We start from the raw sequence: 19,998 nt of genomic DNA on the forward strand, positions 1-19,998 counted from the left end.
CCACCGAACTAAAAAAAGGGGGTGCTATAAGTTTGACCGCTATGTGTGTGTTTGCGGCACCATAGCGCCTAAACGGATGAACCGATTTTAATTTTTTTTTTTGGTTTCATTTAAAAGGTAATTTAACGGCCTTTTAGTGGAAATTCGAAGGTTTTATCCAAAATTTTAGATGCGGCAATGAGTGAGTTAGAAAAGTGGATTCTACGTGTGTGTTATTTTGTATATGCACGTAAAAATCAACTCATGAGAAATTTATGTACAGCCTATGAATATTTACAGTCTTTGATACAAGTCATCTGTCAAAAGTAATGGAAGAAAGATAAAACGAAAATGGTAGAAACGTCGAAAAAATGAACACTACCGAGAATTTTGGTATGAGTACAAATTAAGGAATGCCACGGGCGATATCTTGGAAAATAACGGTTAAAAATAAAAATTTTTACTCGAAACTACTGAAATATTTGACACAGAAAATTTATTTTTTTTAGCCTGTATGGAAACATTTACAAAAAAATTCAAATGCAGATTTTAATGCTAAAGATCCCTATTTTATAGTTATTGAAATAAATACCACGATACTCGAAATAAAATTGTATATTAAGAAATTCTATTTAAAAAATACAATTAAAAAACATACATTTTATTTCGAGTATCGTGGTATTTATTTCAATAACTATGTGTCAACTCGAAGTCAACAAGAATTCATCCTTATATCCCTATTTTATCCTGCGAGAAAATAAAATATACAACAGCTTCAAATTTAAGAGGTAGTAAATTAAAACAAGGTATTTTCCACAAGGTACGTTTTGGACATTGTGTATATAAATTATTTTTTTGGGTAACAACTTCTACTTGAAAATCTTTAAGAAAATAATAATTGTGTCAGAAATTTTCTTCAAACATAGAAAAAAATTCAGTTTTTCAAAAAAAAAAAAATTTTCCATTCATTCTAAAAGTTTAAAAAAAAATCCAAAAATTTTGATATTGTCTTATGAGAATCAAAAAAACCAAAGTTTTGCTATAATTTCGTACTATTTTCGCACTGTTTTCTTTTTTCACATTTTCTCGATTATTATTTTCCATGGTTATTAAACATTTAATAAGTATAAAGATAAAACTAATTATTATATAGGTAATTTTGTTTAATTACGTCACTAATATGTTTTTAAATTTTTTTTTTTATTAAATTAAAATTATAATCCGCTGGGTTAATATGATTCGATTCACCTGGCGGCTAAGCGTATTTATTTATTAATGTTGTTTTTATTTTCTGAAACAATAAAAATTTTGGGTGTTTTTCATTTTTTTGCGCATATAGCCTGAAAATATTATTTTTATTTTTAAAACTACAATGCAACACACGATGGCACATATAATGTGGCGATTTTATAAAATCGCATTATTTATAGCTTTCTAAATTGTGCTTATTTATTTTAGACGTTGATATGGCAATTTTGACGACATTATATATTTTTTTTAAGGCTGAGCAAAACATTGAAAAATTTACTACTAAATGATGTGAGTATTATTTTTTTATTGCCTCATTTTTCTAGAAAAAATTGCGGTATTTTTTCGAATTTCGAAAAAGGACCCATTTTTTTAAATCGCAATTCAAAATAATACGTACATTTTAAGTTTTTAATCGAGCGCACATGTTTTTAATAAAGTTTTTTGCTACATATTTATTGTCTTTCTAAATACTTTGCGGCCAGAATTATGTAAAAAAAAAATGCATTGTTTTATGTAATTTCCATCTAATCCACTTTCGAAGTATGTAGGAGCAGATAAAAAGTTCTATCCTCATGCATACTTTTTTGTTATCATTCTTCTCTTGTCTTCTTGATTTACAACACTCGAGGTAAGTCATCTTGACTGCTTCTTTCGCTTGATAGGATTTTACAACAATGATTGATTGATGTAATTATTATGATGGTTTTTCTTAACAATTACAAAGGCCTATTATGTTGATTTAAATTTTCATTGTGTTTATTTACGTTCACACTTTTATCTATTTTTGTAAAAAGGAAACACTTTCGTTTCTGTTTAAAACGTTTTCTTTGTTTAATACTGAAATTTTGGTTTCGTTCTAATACCATTGTTATATTTGCATTCAATGGTTTACCACGTTCATTAAAGCCTATGTACATATGTTTATCGTCTGCGGAGACATATTTGTCGTAGCCATTTATAACTATATCATGTTTGAAACGACAATGTCGATTTGCTTTGTTCCTCTGTAAGAAAATAAAAAAATTTGAGTTAGTATTATAAGTATTTTAGTAATCACCCACTTAGGAAATATACACATATTTATAAGACTTGTTTCTTAAAAAATGAAAAAAATTATGGTTAAATTAATAAAAATATTAGCTCAGTTGGTTAAGGCGAAACCAATTCCATCCGCGGTATGCTAAGGGTAACGGATTCGATTCCCGCCGTCGTAACAAAATTAATTTAATAATAGTTGTGATGGGCTGGTGTAGTGCATGGTATATGCATGAAGGAGGTGCACTCAGCCTCTGATATTGAGGAGCTGATAAATGAAATTATCAGCGGAAAGGTGGTAAAACATATGGTATCACAATTGGCTCTATAGCCTAAGAGTGTCCTTTGTAGACAGCCAATATAACGTTACCCTCATTCATTTACCATGCACTACACCAGACCATCACAACTATTAACTAAATTAATTTTGATGCGACGGGGGAATCGAACCCGCTACCCTAAGCATACCGCGGACGGAATTTTCTATAAACTAAAAATTGGTCGAGTCGTATATGACCTTCTTATAAATATCCAAGAGCGTCCACCCACTTAAAATTTCGCGTAGGTCAATTTTTTTTTTTTTGTATTTTGAAGGCCAGTTATTGCGTTCACAAGATAGTGACAACAATGTCTATATACTTATTTAAAATAAATAAACTATTGAAGTTCAATGAAATTTTAAACAATCGAACGAAACAATACACAATACATCATAATAAATTTTTGTATTTCTCATCTATGTACTACGTTATTTTCTGTATTGTGACGATTAAATGAAAAGTGGATAGAAGAGAAAAACTGAAATCCAGCAGTTCTCAATTTTGCGCATTGAAAAGTGTAGTTGGTTTTAAAAATCGTTACTAGCATGCTAAATATGAACGTTTAAAATTAATAATTAAACAAATAGGGAGATACAAACTAGTGACGTCATACGTGGGTATCACCATAGAGATAACATATAAAATTTTATTTTGCTAAAATGAGATCGGCAACCTTTCAATGCAATCTTTGATTGCTTATAACTTCTTCTTTTTTTAATCAATTTTAATTTCACTTTCAAATTTTGTCATGGTAACAAGTCTAGTTTTATATTTTTATTGGTAATGTAGCCAATTCGAAATCAGGATTACTACAGTTACTTTCAAAACCATCAGAGGAATTTTAAATTGGCGTAATAGAAAATTTTTTATGAGAAGATATAGAGCGAATTTTTTTCCAAGTCATATCAAATAAATAAGTGTATATTTTTTTTCCTTAAAAATTTTAATAAAATATAAAAAAATATTTACCGTAGCGATTAATTTCCACCTGTGATTAAAACAAAGATATTTTTTCGTAGCCGGTGAATAAATTTCAATTTCTAGCTTACTGTTAAGTGTTCGTATTGTGAAGTTTGCTGTAACAAAAAGAAAAAGAATATTATTATAATAGGTACAAATATAATTTTTATGTGTAAATATAATTGCAATTACTTATTAAGACATTCTAGTAATAATATAATACATTCTTCATAATATATAATACATAATTGCAAACATAATATTTTTCTATTTTCTATATGTATCTAATGTATGATTTATTCTTTTTAATATACATAAAAAGTTACTATATAGTCATTTGGCATTTAAATATCATTTGTAAATTTTATTTTATATTTGAAACATATTTATGTAAAATATTAAATACAGTGTGATAAGTATATTCAGCTTAATGTGCTTAAAAATTTATGAAATTTAAAAAACCCCCGACAAATGCGATTTATTTTTTGAAAACCGATTTTATGAAACTTTAATGTTGAAAATGTTCATAATCAAGTCGATTCGACCGTTTTAGGGCTACGATGTCACTGAGAAACGCACGGACGTACAGATAAACACTTTAAACTTATAACACTACTTCTTTATTCAATAACAAAGTGATGGCCAAGGACATCAGATGAGATGAAAAGGATACTTAGAGAGCTATCATTTTTTGGGACAAATTTTTGGAAATATTTTAATAGGTAGTGAAAAATAAATCATGAAATAAAAAGATAAAATTTATGTAAAAATATACTTAAATATTCTGATTTCGAGTCATAAAAGCACATTTTTCTTTTATAATATTAAAATTAAAAATCGTAATTTTTAAACTGTATATGACGTGACCTAAAACGTGGGCAAGACCTGATGTGATGTCATATCGGTATGAGCCATAGACCATCAGTTAGTTCAGTGTAAACATCTGGGTATAATATATCCATAGATAATAAATATTTATATTTATTATAATTAGTTGTCTATGAATATATCTGTCAAACTTATCTGTGTTATTTCGTATAATGATACCGATATTACGTCACCAAATTATATGCCCGCGTTTTTGACAGTTAAAAAAAAGGTTTAAAATTTAATTTAAGTTTTTGGCAAGAAAGCATGTGTATTTTTCCGAAATAAATTTTTTGTAGCTTTTTATTAACAAAATCAACATTTTGAAGTACTTTTTTAACTATACTAGAATACCCTATTGAAATTGAAATATTTGAGTTGAATTTGTTCTTTTGAATTATTTAACCATTCATTTCCATAGTAATTATTTATATTTTAAAACTATAATATGTTATGCCTTTTCCAAACTGAATCGATTTTGAAGATCATCGGCAAGTTTTTTTTGGGTACGGAACCCTAAGCTCGCACTTGAAACATAGCTAAGAACGCTCTCCGTTAAATTACAATTCAAATGAACCATAAAAAATTAAAATCGGTTCATACGTTTAGGCGCCACGATGCCACAGACAGACAGACACGCACACATAGCGTTCAAACTTATAACACCTCTTTTTTTTATTTCGGGGGTTAAAAATAGACACTTTTGAACGTAACAGTACACAAAACACACTGTACAAATAATATAAATAGAGTCGGTAAGTCACTAATTGAAGACAACAAATAAATACCTATACAAGTCAAAAGAGTCTTTAAAATAAAACAAGTTGTTTTCATTTGGTAATGTATACACATAATGTATATTATACAATAATATAATGTGGTAATTTAAAAGTAAGTTTTAGTTAAAAATGATTCTAAATGACTATCATAATCTAATATTATCATTATTATATTTTTAAAAACATTCATGGAGGTACGTTCGAATGATTGTTGTTAAATGCTAAAATATATAATCATTTGTAAAATGTGAAATGTCTTAATTATAATCATTTGTGATGGATGTGAAATGTATATGTTGAGTTTTAAAAATAATATGGGGGCTATAGACTATTTTATTTAACATAGCTGACCCGGCGAACTTCGTACCGCCTAACAGTCGATTCTTTATTTATTTTTATTTTTAATACTTATTCTGCTATTCGGAACACCGAGTCAGCTAGTTTGTAAATAAAAAGGAACACTAATAATAGTCTAAATCAAGCTGAAATAATATATTCATAATAATTTATTAAATTTTTCTCTCCGTAAGAACCATCATCGTACTTCATAGAATACTATAAAACAAGAATTAGCGAAATCAGTTCAGCTGCTCTCGAGATTTGTGCTTAGCAACACATTCAGCGATTCATTTTTATATTATAGAAGAAGGTGATTTTGGTAGTTTCTTTAATTTCTATAGGTACACTCAATAGTGAAGTTAGAGTAGCCCTATATAAACGTAAAAAAAGCTACACAGCCCTTTTGGTGCTATTTATTGAAATAAATACTACGATACTCGAAATAAAATTGTTTATTAAGAATATTTTTAAAGCATTTTTTTACATTTACGTCATAAAAATTGCCTTTACGATATTTTTAGAGCATTTTCTTACATTCAGTTCATACAAATTGCCTAGTTGACTAGTCATGTGTCAGGTGAATCACTTTAAGTTACATGCAAGTCTGTCACTTAAAAGTGATTCGCCTTTTTTTTTTTTAAAGTTTTCTTTACCAAATTTCATTAATAAGAATATTGCTTTGAAAATTCTACAGTAACCTCTCGACTATAAGAAGGGTATGTTGCAGACAGACGAATGGTAAACCGCGCGTCTTTTTTTTAACATATTTTTAACAAAGTTATTATACATTTACTTTATACAAATAATAGGTTTTGGTAAATGTTTTCGTGTTTTGTTTGGGTGGCAATTATGGTATTCCTATATTTGTCTTCAAACATTGGGACACATTATTACTCTAATTGTAAAGTGTGCGATAATTCCTATACGTTGTACTACTCTGTATATATTTTTACTGTTTACTATAGCCAAAAATAAATTTGTATCAATTAATTCATTTAATTACTTTTCGATATTTATTGATTGATTTTGAAAATTTCAAAGCATCTACTTGTCGTCACAAAATATCTGCCAACTGTGCTTTTATATAACATCAACCTTAATATATATCCGTGCGGCAGATTTTTCCGACATGACTTTCTTCAGTTATGTCTTGTTAAAAATATATAACACACATTTGCAACTTCGAACTTAAAGTATATTTTTTTTGCTATAGAACAAATTAATCAATTCAATCCAATCTCCCTCCTCCAAAATAGTTTATTTGTCAAGAGAACTTTCAAGCAAAAATCAAAACAATGCCATTGAAATTTCCGAGATATAAACCATTTCCCTAAAAAGGCTAAAAAAACTTAATTTTAGCTTCGAAAGAGGTATTGGCGAGGAGAAATTAACGTTAGAGACAGACAATTTTAATTAGGCAATGAATATGAACTGATTAAATTTTTTTACTAAACGTCAAACTTTACTATAACCGGATTGATCAAGTTTCTGATATGAATGTTTTCTGTGAATTATAACTTTTTCACAAATTAAAGCAATTAATTTTAATTAAATACAAACTTGATAATAATTAAACAAAAATGTCAATTACTTCAAATTTCAAGTATGAAATTTTATGTAATTTCTGTTATTATTCAAGTAGTAAAATTGAATTAGGTACAAAGTACAGAGTCCGATGTCCAATATCCATAAATATTTCAAAAGCTTTAATATAAAGAAAAGTGAAATTGTGTATGTAATCGGGCTCTATCTCGATGTAGAGGTAAATATACAACTTATAAAACTTTTAGAGATTTAAGCTTTTAAACGATGTAGAGATTTACTTTGTGGAACTCCATAACTTTAGGATTTGAAGAAAATACTTCTAATTTTCTTTGCTTAGTCCACTTGTATTTTATTTTAATATGTTAATAAATTTAAAACATGACTATATAGACAAACTGACAAACAAACAGTTTGAAAATGTCTATATTAGATGAAACATGTCATGTTTAAAATGATTAATATTTTAAAATAAAATACAAGTGGACTAAGCAAAGAAAATTGGAAGTTTTTTCTTCAAATGCTAAAAAAAAAAAAAATGAAAGCTTAGATTTAACCAACATGTTTCTATAAAATTAAAATTTCAACAGACTTCCCATCTTCAATAATAGTTTAAAAAAAACGGCCAAAAATATATTTTATGTTTGGTAATTTTTTTTATTGTTTTAATTTTATGAGTCGTTTTATTAGGTAGGCATTATCCGGTCGTGGTCAATAACAATGGATTTGTTCTTATTAATCTCAAAATAAATAATTAACTAAGAATAATTAGTTGGCACACGTAGTTTTGCCCGAAAATCTTATTATTTTTTTACTTGCTGTTTCCATCTTTTAGTTTTTCAAATTCCAAGAGATTTAGTTTTTTTGATCCCATATCAGTTTAATCATGCACCTAATTCTTCATGATAATGTACCTTAACTACCCCTTCAGCACTTTATTTTCAATGAACTATATGTAGACAAAGTTTACTTGCCGGATGGTAAGTATAACCGATCTTATGTTAATCTTATTTTAAGTGAAATAGAAATAAATTTTTTTAAGTAAAAAATAATATAGATCAATTTTTTGGACTTGGAAGTACATCATAAAGCGATATATCACTAAAATTGTCGTCTAATTAATTTCAAAAGGTCGTATGTCAAAATTTCAAGTTCTCATTTAATTGATTCTATTTAGACCGCAGTTTTATGTTTTCCGTGAATTTTTATGACTACTAGTTGACCTAAGATATTTTTTGCCCATATGAGGCAAATAGAAGTAGCGCCCATAAAAATTTCACTACGACTTTGTGGAATTACAGTGGCGTAATGTCATACATATTTCGAGTTATGTCATAACTTTGTATTACATATTGGAAATAAAATTATTATTAATTCAATATTTCGTAGCATTTAAAGTATTCCACCAAAGGTTATCTAATACTTAATATTTCATAAATTTTATTGGTTCAATATTAAATAACAATTTGTTCGATAATAAATTTATAAAAACGTTAGGTATGTCGATCAGTTAACTATTGAATTGAAAAACTATAGAAAATAAAATATCAATAATTTGTCATTAATTTATTATTATCTGTTTTTCGAAAAATTTTATTACGTTGAACATAAGTTTTTATTCAAATGGAATATAAATCATAGCTTATATTGGGTGATTCATTCATGTAAAACTAGTATATATAAAAATTGATTTTAATTTTTATTCTCTCTTGAATCTTTATTGCTTTCAAACTAAATCGAAAAAAAAATTGCTTTGTGAAATGCGAACATTTTCGCATCGAATATTACACATTACACATGATTGCCATCAGACTGAACTAGCAGTAAATGGATGAATATCTTCAAGGGGTTGGTCAGATTATTGTCAAAAATAAATCAGAGATTTGCTTTCAAATTAAGCGGTTCATTCATTAACGTTAAAAGAAATAGTGTATTTTTTTCAAGTACATAATCTTTTTCTTAATTTATTAAACTTTATATGAACTGAAGCCATTGCAATGAATCACATTGTATTCTGTCACTTCTTGTTATTTATTTTATTACATAGAAAACGATCTAATCAATTCGAACAGTTTGAAATACAAATAAGTAGGCAGATAGTAGTTATATTTTATATAAATTGTTGGTAGCAATGAAATTAGAAATACACATTTTTCTTTTAAATATATAAATACAAAAGCCATCTGCTTATTGAACTATTTATTACAGTTTTTTGACGTAAAGGTAATTCTTAATAATTTATATCACTACTGGCATTACTAACTGCTATTTGTTACTTTAAATAATGTTTATGGGATATTATTGGAAATAAATAAGAATAAACCAGAACCAAAATGTAATATGTACATGTATTGCTGGTTGTTTTATACTATCACAAGTAAAACTGGCCATATTTATGAGTGCAATGTAAATAGACATAATTTTTTCATTTTTACCTTTGGGAGGGCTAAAAAGTGTAATTGTTGACTAAAACGCGAGGAAATTTTCGTATAGAATGTGTGGATAACATCGAAAAGTTCTACTTCTATTTCTTAGATTCTTAAACTTACTTAATCTTTCGCAGATTTTATGCCAGAAATCATGGTAACCACTTTACTTTTTGGAAACTTCATGGTACCAATTTTTGTTTCTTTAGATGAGATATTCTACTTAAGCAAGGGTTTTTTTGGACAAGGGTGGCGTTATTTAGCGACAAATATTGTTTTTTTCAAGGTTTTAATTGCTCCCCGACAAAACCAAAGCTTTAGAAAGTCAAGTTCTTATTTTGACCAAATTACCGCGCTTTTGTTAATCGCTAGTCTTTCGGTTAATGACCTAAATTATTCAGATAAAATTTCATAAAATTCACTTTGCTCTGATGCTTTTCATTTTGTTCCGAGGAAAATTGATGAAATAATATTGAGCGAATAGTTTTTGGACTGTTGGTCCTATTGATGTAGTTTAAAGGGTAGAGTTTTCGCTTTTCATCTTATTTAGAATAGATATTTCGGGATTTTTGTATTTATAATTTTTAATGGGCAGAGATGGATTGAAGGATAAATTTGTTCACAGCAAAACATTAACTGTATTGTACTAAAGAATATTTAATTCTATAAATGTCTGTTGTTTATTTAGAAAGTGATCGATTGGATACAAATGACTTAAATGCTTAGGGGCAATCGACAAGACAAACCATAAATTTATAATGTAACAAACAAGTACTTAAGTTATCGCTTTTGGACACTTCAAGAGTCATCTATGGGATCTTTTGAATTATGGCACATTTAATAAAGAAACATTTTTGGGGCATATAGGCTAAGATTGTCTGTATGAAAATAAAGATTATGGCACATTTAATAAAGAAACATTTTTGGGGCATATAGGCTAAGATTGTCTGTATGAAAATAAAGAAACGTATTTGGAAGAGTGATCCTGATTAAACCAGCTTAAAACTTGATAAAACCAAATTAAAATTGGTTCAAAATTATATAAAGATCACATGGGCTAGGTCGACAAGCCGATGATCTTTAAAAGGTCGCTGATATTTTCAAAATATATTCCGAAGAATTTTTACAATCAAAAGTTCTTTGAAAGTTACGAAGCCATATAAAAATACGCAGGATATTATGGTCCATAATTATAAGATAATTATTTCTGACAGCAAGTTGAAAGACAAAAAAAATTAACATTCAATAACAAAAGTCAGCTACAAAATATTATTTCAAACAGATCACCTTTATATCATGCAAATTGTGAGCTGTACCCCGATAATATAGAAAAAAAATAGTATAAAACAGTTTCATTAAAAACCATTCGCTAGTTTAAGCGTGAAAGCGTAACAAACAAACAAACAAACAAACATGCTTACTTTCGCATTTATAATATATAGAGATGATTAAAATTCACGTTTTAAGTTCTCAGTTAAATGGTAAGATCATATTGAATAACCTTGTGTATATTAACAAAATTTAGATACAATAAAAATTGAAAATTAACTTGATTAAGTTAGTTTAGTTTCAGTTAATTAATACATGACAATCAAATATAAAATAAAATTTAAATTTGTTATCAATAAAACCTACCACACCAATCAAAATATAAAATTATATTCCATTTGGCATTTCATTTCATTCATTCATTCAATTGATTAAATTTGAATAATAATGAATTCAATTTTAAAATTAAATAAACAACTTCTTATTCTTGACTTGACTGACACGAACGATACTACCTATACATTATATACACAACAAGATGAACAACGAGAGAGAAGAACCACTTGAGAAATTATGATGATGAATATAAAAATATTATTATTTTTTTTCAAGTTTATTATTTGTGCTTAAAATGATTCCAATTATTAAATTTATTATTCGATACTCGTTGAAAAAATATTAGTAGATAGATACTTTCTGTCAAAGATAAAAAAAAAACAAGTGAAGACAAACCATTGACTGAGTTAATTGTAGAAATGCCATACACACAGTGTTGATTACACAATAGTTGTTTTTACATCATGTAAGTAAAGAAAGATGGTCACTCTTAGATAGCCGCACATACATACATGTCACATACAGACATAACTGATATTCCTATATGATGCATTTTATTTGCACATAATTTCCGCCCTCATGGGTAAACAGTGATGTTAACGAAAAAATATTTCAAACAAAAGTTGTTTACAATTTTATAAGGAACATTTTTTATATTTAAACTTTTGTTCTATCTCTAACGGTTTATAAAGTGGAGACTACGGACTCGAGACCCAATTGATCTATGTTGTTCATTTACGAACTTAGCCTCACTTTTACATCCTGAGCACGCTATAAAAATTTCAGCTTGATATCTCTTTTCGTTTTTGAGTTATCGTGTCTACAGATTGGCAAGCCGACAGACAGACGGACAGACGAAAAGACAACCGGAAATGAACTTTATGAATACCTATACAAAAGTTTTGTTCTTAGCATCAATATTTTTAAGCGATACAAACTTGGGACTAAACTTTGTATACCTTTATATATTTCTGAAATAAATAATGGTTGTAAAATAATACAACAGGTATCAGAGAAACAAGAAAGTGGGCGTTCAGGCTCAGATATAGTGTTCAATCACCTAAGAATGTTCTTAAATTATTCAGGAACACTATATCGCCATGAATGACAAAATCAAGAAATGTATCCTCAATATTTTTTCAGGCACAGTTATATGAAAGCAGATATAATATTACCATGAAATTATAAGGGAAAAATTTGGAGAGATGTGGAATAATAAAATAACTGCATCAAAGTTTGACTTTTGAAATCGGGGAGAAATTTTTGAGAAAGATACACTAAAGATACACTCGTTGTCGAGCACTAAATATTTGACGTAATAAAAATGGACAAATGATTAAGCAATGAGCATTGCTGCACGAGCCCTTCAACTTGATCAATATTGAATTTGCATTGGAAGTGGAAAAGTTTTACTTCCTACTAGGTTATGAATTATTTTTGATTGGTCAGAGGACATACACGGAATAAAAATATTACGTTTCTACATACCATCTTCTATTTTTTACTTTTTTTTTTTTAAGGTTGTCAATATGATGTACATATTATTATTATAGATTATTATCATTTTATTATTATTTTTTAATAAATATAAGTGATGACCATAATTGGTATATTGATTTTATTTAAACTTTCAAATCATTAAACAATTAATTAACGATATTTTATAAAGATAAATAAATTGTTTCGTAATTCGGCTAGAGCACTTGATTATTTATTTATTTTATAAATTCTTTAGTAGCATCATCAATTAATCGGTGTAAATTAGATTTATACATACGGAAAATAGAAGAATTTAATTTCAACATCATGGTACTACTAATTCATCTTGGATTTTGGCCGGCTTTTAAAATATTGCTTCAGGCTTCGAATGTGTTATTACGTACATGAAATACAATCCCTCAGTTTTTGCAGTATTTCTATGACCTTTGTCGAGTCATCTGGCGCGATGGCACCCCAGTTTTCAAACGATAGTTTTTTCTAGTAATATTTTGTTTTGATAGAATAAATAATAAAAATTCTTTTGGAAAAGTTTTTCTTTTGAAATCGGTTTTCTTTTTGTTAAAAGTTTAAAAAAAAAACTGTTAATCAAATTTATGTTCATAAATATTATCAAAATTTTATAAATTAAAAAATGTTTATACAGTTTTATTAAATTGATAATATAATACGGACTAATATTTTAAGCTTTATACTAGGTCAGTATATTTTTCATAAAAAAGAAAATGTTTAATCATACGTTTGTTTTGTCTTGTGAATGGCGTCCGGTACATGAATTAAGTAAATATTCAGATACTTAATAAGTGTAATTGATTAATAAAATTATATAATTATTGCAATTGCACAAATGATGCAAAGGCTTCAAGGTTTTTAATCAAGAAGGTTTCAGACAAAACAATTCGCTTATAAAAGAAATTGAGATTTTGGTCAAATAACTAGCTTAACCGTATATGTATTTGGCACTTGAGCAAGTGAATCGTTACTGTAGGCTATTAATTGATTAAAAGCAGGCCTATTAATTGATTAACCATTATTTATTTATGGTTGAAGTAGGAAATTTTCCAAATTTAATGAAAATACTTTGATTTTTAAGGGGACACAATACATACTTTTTAGAGATAATTTAATAAAAATTATAGACTTTAGTTCAATTCAATTAGGAAATAGCAATCAAAAATTCAAAACAATCCTTTTCAGTAACAGATTTTTTTGATTGAAACAATGAAATGCACAATCATAACATTTTATTATGATAAGTTGTTAATTGTTTACAAACAAATGCCAGACAAATTTTGAATTTAACATTTTTTGCAGCAATTGATTAGAAGTATAATCAGACTAAGTAAAAGGTACCTATGTCAATAGATATCAATCAATACACGGCGTTCACAATGGCAGCGATAATATTAGAAGTTATTTAACCTACACATTTTTCAAAGTTTAACATATTAAATAAAATTTTGGTCTACTTTGATACAATGCTGCAGTTAAGACCTAAGAATTATTCCCGATTTAAGTGCTATGGTGATAAATTTGATAACAAGTGAAATTAACAAAATTTAAAAAACCCCCGACTTTTTCGGATACTGAACCCTAAACTCGGACTTGAAACATATCTAAGAACACTCTCCATTAAATTACCTTTCAAACGAAACAAAAAAATTAAAATCAATACTTCCGCTTAGGTGCTACGATACCATAAGACTGAGACAGTGCTCATTACTAGTAAAAAGCAGGTAAAAACCATAAAACTTGGAGTTGGAGTGTATAATATTACCTTGTAGCCGTTCATTCGATACCTGGGAGTGATGCTTGATACCCGACTCCATTTCAAACAGCAGGTAGAACATGTTAGTGCCAAAGCATCTTTAGTGAGGGCATGCTTATCGCGACTGATGCTCAATATTGGAAGTCCGAAAGAGAGTAGGAGGATGCTATTATCGGCAGTAGTGACTTCGGTGTTGACCTATGATATCTCTATCTTGGTACCAGCAGAAGAACGGCAAGCAAGTTACAGGCAAACGTGATCGGGTTTTGATAATATGATCATAATTTCAATTTTCAAATTATTAAATTTTAATTATGATTAAATTAAAATAAATAAAAAAACACATTTATTCCAAAGTATTGAGCTTGCACTTCTGTCGGCAATCCTTATCATTTTTTTAGTTTTCATATTTTATTGGACAATTAAGTATGCATTAATTTGATATACATAATTTTAATTGATTGATAAATTTCTAAAAAAATGCATTTATATTAAAATTGAAAGATATTCACACAAATTGATAAAAATATTTCAAGGTTTTTAATATCTTTTTTTTTCAAAATGATTTTGTACAATTTATTAATAAAGTAATTAATTTGAAAATATAAAATTAAATAATACGCATTTAATCATATATGAAGTGAACAACTAATAAATAAAACTGAATTACACTTTACAAAAATTAAAATGTTTTTTTTTGTGTGTCTTGTTTTTTGCTAACAACGAAGTTCAAAAAGCAACCACTTAAAAATCTTTATGAACATAATTTATTGAACATATTATAATATGGCGCCAGAATAAAAACGAATAATTATTATTTTATTGAGAAAGGACATACATCATTAAACGCAATCAACGATACCATACGATTGAACATCATTAATGGTTTTTATAACCATTGAATTTTATGTATTTTTAATTGAAAATGTAAATATTCGTTACAAAAGAACAAATTTTCAATTGGTTGGGTTTCGATCATGTTTTGTGTTCTAAGAAAATCGATAATATGGTAATACTTTATGTATTTAAATTTCCTGAATATCCCCACCTCTATCTCTATAAATTATAAATGCGAAAGTAAGCATGTTTGTTTGTTTGTTTGTTTGTTTGTTTGTACAGCAATATATCTGATATATCAGAATAACACATGAACTATAATTTATAAAGATATATACTAAAAAAAAATTAAATTTGACATTTACCATTTTTCAAATTTTTTCAGAAATTTTTAATTTATGTTTCAAAATGATGATTATAGATGGAGTAGATTTATGATCATCAAATAAAAAATACACTTATATGATGTTTTATTTATAATAAATGAATAGCTATACAAACGATTATAACTAAACTATACCTTGAATTACTAATTCTTATACATTTAATTATTTTAATCATTTCACAGCATATTTAAATAGAATTAGTCAAATATGCATATTGATTAAAACATTTCAATGGTTCGATAGTCCAAATTTATTGGTTCTTGATTTTTAGGCTTCGAATCGTTATAACCAATTTAGTAAATTAAATTATCTTGAAGTAAATTTAAGTAGTGAAACTCATCCTAAATTTGAAATTTTGTAAGGTATTTTGAATTTAAGTTATTTTCTATAATCCACACCGATCTTGCATTAGCACGATTATCATTGACTTTTTGGCCGTGAGACTTAAGCAGACCTCTTTTTATATAGGACAGAAATTGTAGATACCCCGCTGTTATCAAAACTTAAGCCCTGAATGCTAAAACTTTCCAAACTCTGAACTTGCATTGGCAGTAACACCGTGTTTAAACAGGCAAATTTATTTCGCTAAATATATTCTTTACCTATGTGTTCGCATGGAAACTTTTGTGTTCTCATAAGCATGAACTATTGAGTTGTCATTTCGCGAGATGTTAAAAAACAAATGTATTCTCTTTACTTGGTATTTTTGGTATAATATCCTATGAATAAACTCTATGTGTTAAAAAAATATCAGCTCACTTACATGATTAAATTTTAACGTACGTAACGTATATTAGTGATGCTTCGGATCGGTTATTAGATCTGAGGTCATAGTAGTAATAAACTATTGATATTGATGTGCGATTAACTAAATTAAAATGGAAATGATGGTATTAAATAATTATAGGGTCAAAAATCTTCATTTTCGCCTACTTTTTTACATTTCGAGAAACTTTGTCTAACCTTGATAGGCTGCATCTCGAATTTTATTGAATCTAGAAATTCGTTTTGCATACCAAATTTTAGAAAATTTAATGTTCTATAACTGTGTAACGCACCATAGAACACAAATGGGCTTAAGTAACGAGATATAATCGAAAAACTGAAAGAAGTTTTTGCTCCCCCTCAAGTTAGGACAGGCCCCTCGAGGTCGAAAACTTAGGATGAACATCCGAGAGTACCCTTAAATAGCCTGTAAAAATTTCATTAACTTGAGAATACTTTCCAGGTAAAAAGTACATATCTACTAGATCAGATTACAAAACCGGATCTTTTATTTATGACGGATATACGAATACGCGGATATACGGATACGAATATCAGGTACATCACTAATGAATACACCATACATGTATAAAACTTATTAATTTAGTATAAATTGCGGTTAACTACTTTTTTTTTAACTTCACTCGTTAGCACTTACTTAAGAGTGAACATGAATGTATAATTATTTATTTACAACATACATAAGAAACCATGTATTTTCATTAAAAAACATTAATATTCGTTTTACGTTGCACTGCCTGCACAAGCAAGCACAGCCACAGCGCAGCGGTAAAACGATATTTATTTTAATTACTATTGTCATCTATCATCTAATATTCATGTTTATAATTTATTATCGTATTTTAGAATTTATGTTAGAATCGTTTCTGCTTCTATGCGAGATATGAGTAAAAAATATATTAAACTTTGACAAGGAAAAATTCACTCAGAATGTTTCTATATAGCAAATGGTTCTATATACTAATCGACTAATATTCGAAAAAAATTTCGAAATTCCTTGAAAAAATCCACGAAAAAAAATTTGAGAAATCAGCTTTGGGTAAATCATCATATTTAACTCCCAGCCCGTTATAAGATTGGCTATTTTGGCTGTAAATGAAAATATAATAAATAAAGCCAATCAGAAAAAAAAAAAAATAAAGAAAAATAAATTGTTAATATAAGTATGTTTTTTTTTACGGACTAAAAAGTATAAAATAAGAAATAGCTATTAAAATACTTATTTCATTCGTTATGTATTTCATTCCTCCCATATTTCTCTTTTCCAATCTTACAAGTATTTTAATATCAGTTTATTATTTTATACTTTTTAGTCCGGTCCACTTCTGAGCTCTGGTCCAAATTTCAAGTCTCCAGCTCATTAGGCCGTTAGTTTAAAATCAATTACAAAATTTCACCCAAACATACATAAGGGAATTAAGAACGACTGATGGCCGTCTTATACATTAAAAAAAAATTAAGAGTTTAAGTTTTGCATTTTTATAGTTCGAAGGATAAAATACTTAACTTTTTTAAATGTATTATGGCTTTGAATAATAACTGTGAACTTTGCTTCAAGGGAGCTTTTAATTTTTAATTTCGTGCCTCGCTTAATATTCCTAAATTACTAATGGAGGACCATAAAAAATTCGAAAATCATTTAGACCTGCAGAACGAGATGTTCACTTTTCAATACCTTTCAAGGTGTTTTTAAAGCGTTGGAAGTCAAACTGCCTGCTCTGTTGTGTGTCATACATACGGTTTTCGTATGTTTATTTAATTACTTTCTTAATCGAATATCGTCTTCAAACAATTTTCATCAATTTTAATTATTTACAACTTTCCATGCTCCTCTCAAGTGAAGTCCTTGGATATAAAACTTTACGTATCAGAAAAAGTTGATAGGTTCCAGTCGTGCTGAAATGAATATCAAATACAACGACCGGCACTAGATCTATAAGTATTAATTTCGAACATTTTAGACATAGAAAAAGACAGTTTTTGGCTTGCTCTCTGTGTTTTCGATATTCATTATTAAGGTTTGAAAAATTAAGTTATTTATTAAGTGATAAAAAAATTTTTTTTTTAATTTACCAAATACCTTGTTAAACTAAGAATCGTATTTTTGACAAGGTAAAAGTATCTATAGCTGTATTTCAAAGTTTACTGGAAAAAGCACATTATCACTTAATCCTTTCTTAAATCATTTTGAAAATATATTTTTAAAGAAAACCATCACAAGCTGTTTAAATGTAAAGTATTAGTATATTTGGCTGATATAAATTGAATAATAATTCCATCCTCACTGCTATTGCATATATTTATTCTTTTGAGGACCCTTTGTAAAGCCTTGTCGTGTTAAATGAAAATAAAAAAATTAATTTTGAAATTAATATAAATAAATTTCCACGCTCTATCCAAACAAAAAAAATTTCCATTAATAAAAGTCCTTTTTCAACCTGTATGGTTTTTACTCTCCTATTTTTCATCATTAACCGTTTACAAAATTCTTTTATATCTAATATTCGTAAATTTTCGATAAATAATTTAAGGCGTGTTATATAAGTTATATAATACACATATTTTTGAACTATAATACATAATACATATAATAATATAATATTGTCTGCAGGGTCTATCAGATCAATTACGTTGTGACATTAATGATACCAATCTGACAAGTGAACGTGTTTACATTTGTTACATTATATGTAATACTTACTCTTGTATGATGATATATTAATGTGTAGACATACTATAAACACTGAATACAATGAGATGTTTGAAGCTGTATTGTATAAGAACCAGCAGTATCTTTTAATATCAGTAAAACGGACTATAAAATACAGATAGAATATATTAACGAGGAATAAAAAAAATATCACTATTGGACTTTAATACTATGAAAGACTCTATCTAGCGATAATAAAAAAAACTATAGTTTGAAACGCTCATAGATACATAATATTTAATAGAAATGCTTGTTTATAAAACATACGCACATACCATTCACATATAAAAGAGGTTAATGTAACAATTTTTACCACAAAAATTTTGTTAAAGAATTATATAAAACATTAAAATAATTGTTTTTATATTAATTAAATAAAAATATCACACACCACTATAAAATAAAAACTAAAAATGTAAATGAAAACATTTAACTTAAAAATAAAAAGTTCAAAATGTAAATCAAAAACAAAAAATTTTAAAATTTAAGGTCCTTTTGTAATGTTAAAAATTCATATAAGAAAATAAACTACAAAGTTTATATAATTGGAAAACTATCGCAATTATAAAAGACACGAAGAGCAAATAGAGTACAGCATAATTAGATGTATAATGAAGTAGGCATCTTTAGTCTTTTTATTCAATGAAAAATCAGCCTACTCATGGCGCTGCCATTTTAGCGTTAAAATCAAATATACGTTTTAATGGTCTGATAATATATTTTATTTAATATCTTTAAATTAATGTAAAAAAAATTTCACTTAAATTGGGATCAGATTCTCGCTCGGAAATTCACGAAAGAACTTTTTTCTTGAAATAAGAATTTTAAACAAAGAAACGTATTTTTGAAATGGGAAGACATGTATTCTTGTCTTCTGTACTTAATTTTGTAACGAGTCTGGTATCGTGGAT

General features: G+C 27.5%; 1 protein-coding gene across 1 annotated transcript in view; it reads right to left on the reverse strand.

Moving 5' to 3' along the window:
- Window positions 1-1,629: 1,629 nt before the first annotated feature.
- LOC123297867 overlaps window positions 1,630-19,998 on the reverse strand; it is a 32,567-nt gene continuing 14,198 nt past the window's right edge. Inside the window, exons 4-5 of the mRNA XM_044879676.1 lie at window positions 3,555-3,661; window positions 1,630-2,234 (exon numbers count right to left, since the gene is read on the reverse strand). Of these exons, the coding sequence (XP_044735611.1) occupies window positions 1,947-2,234; window positions 3,555-3,661 (395 nt within the window). The 3' untranslated portion in view covers window positions 1,630-1,946. The remainder of the gene's footprint in view (window positions 2,235-3,554; window positions 3,662-19,998) is intronic.

Source organism: Chrysoperla carnea, chromosome 4 (assembly GCF_905475395.1).
Source record: "Chrysoperla carnea chromosome 4, inChrCarn1.1, whole genome shotgun sequence".
Classification (NCBI taxonomy): Eukaryota; Metazoa; Arthropoda; class Insecta; order Neuroptera; family Chrysopidae; genus Chrysoperla; species Chrysoperla carnea.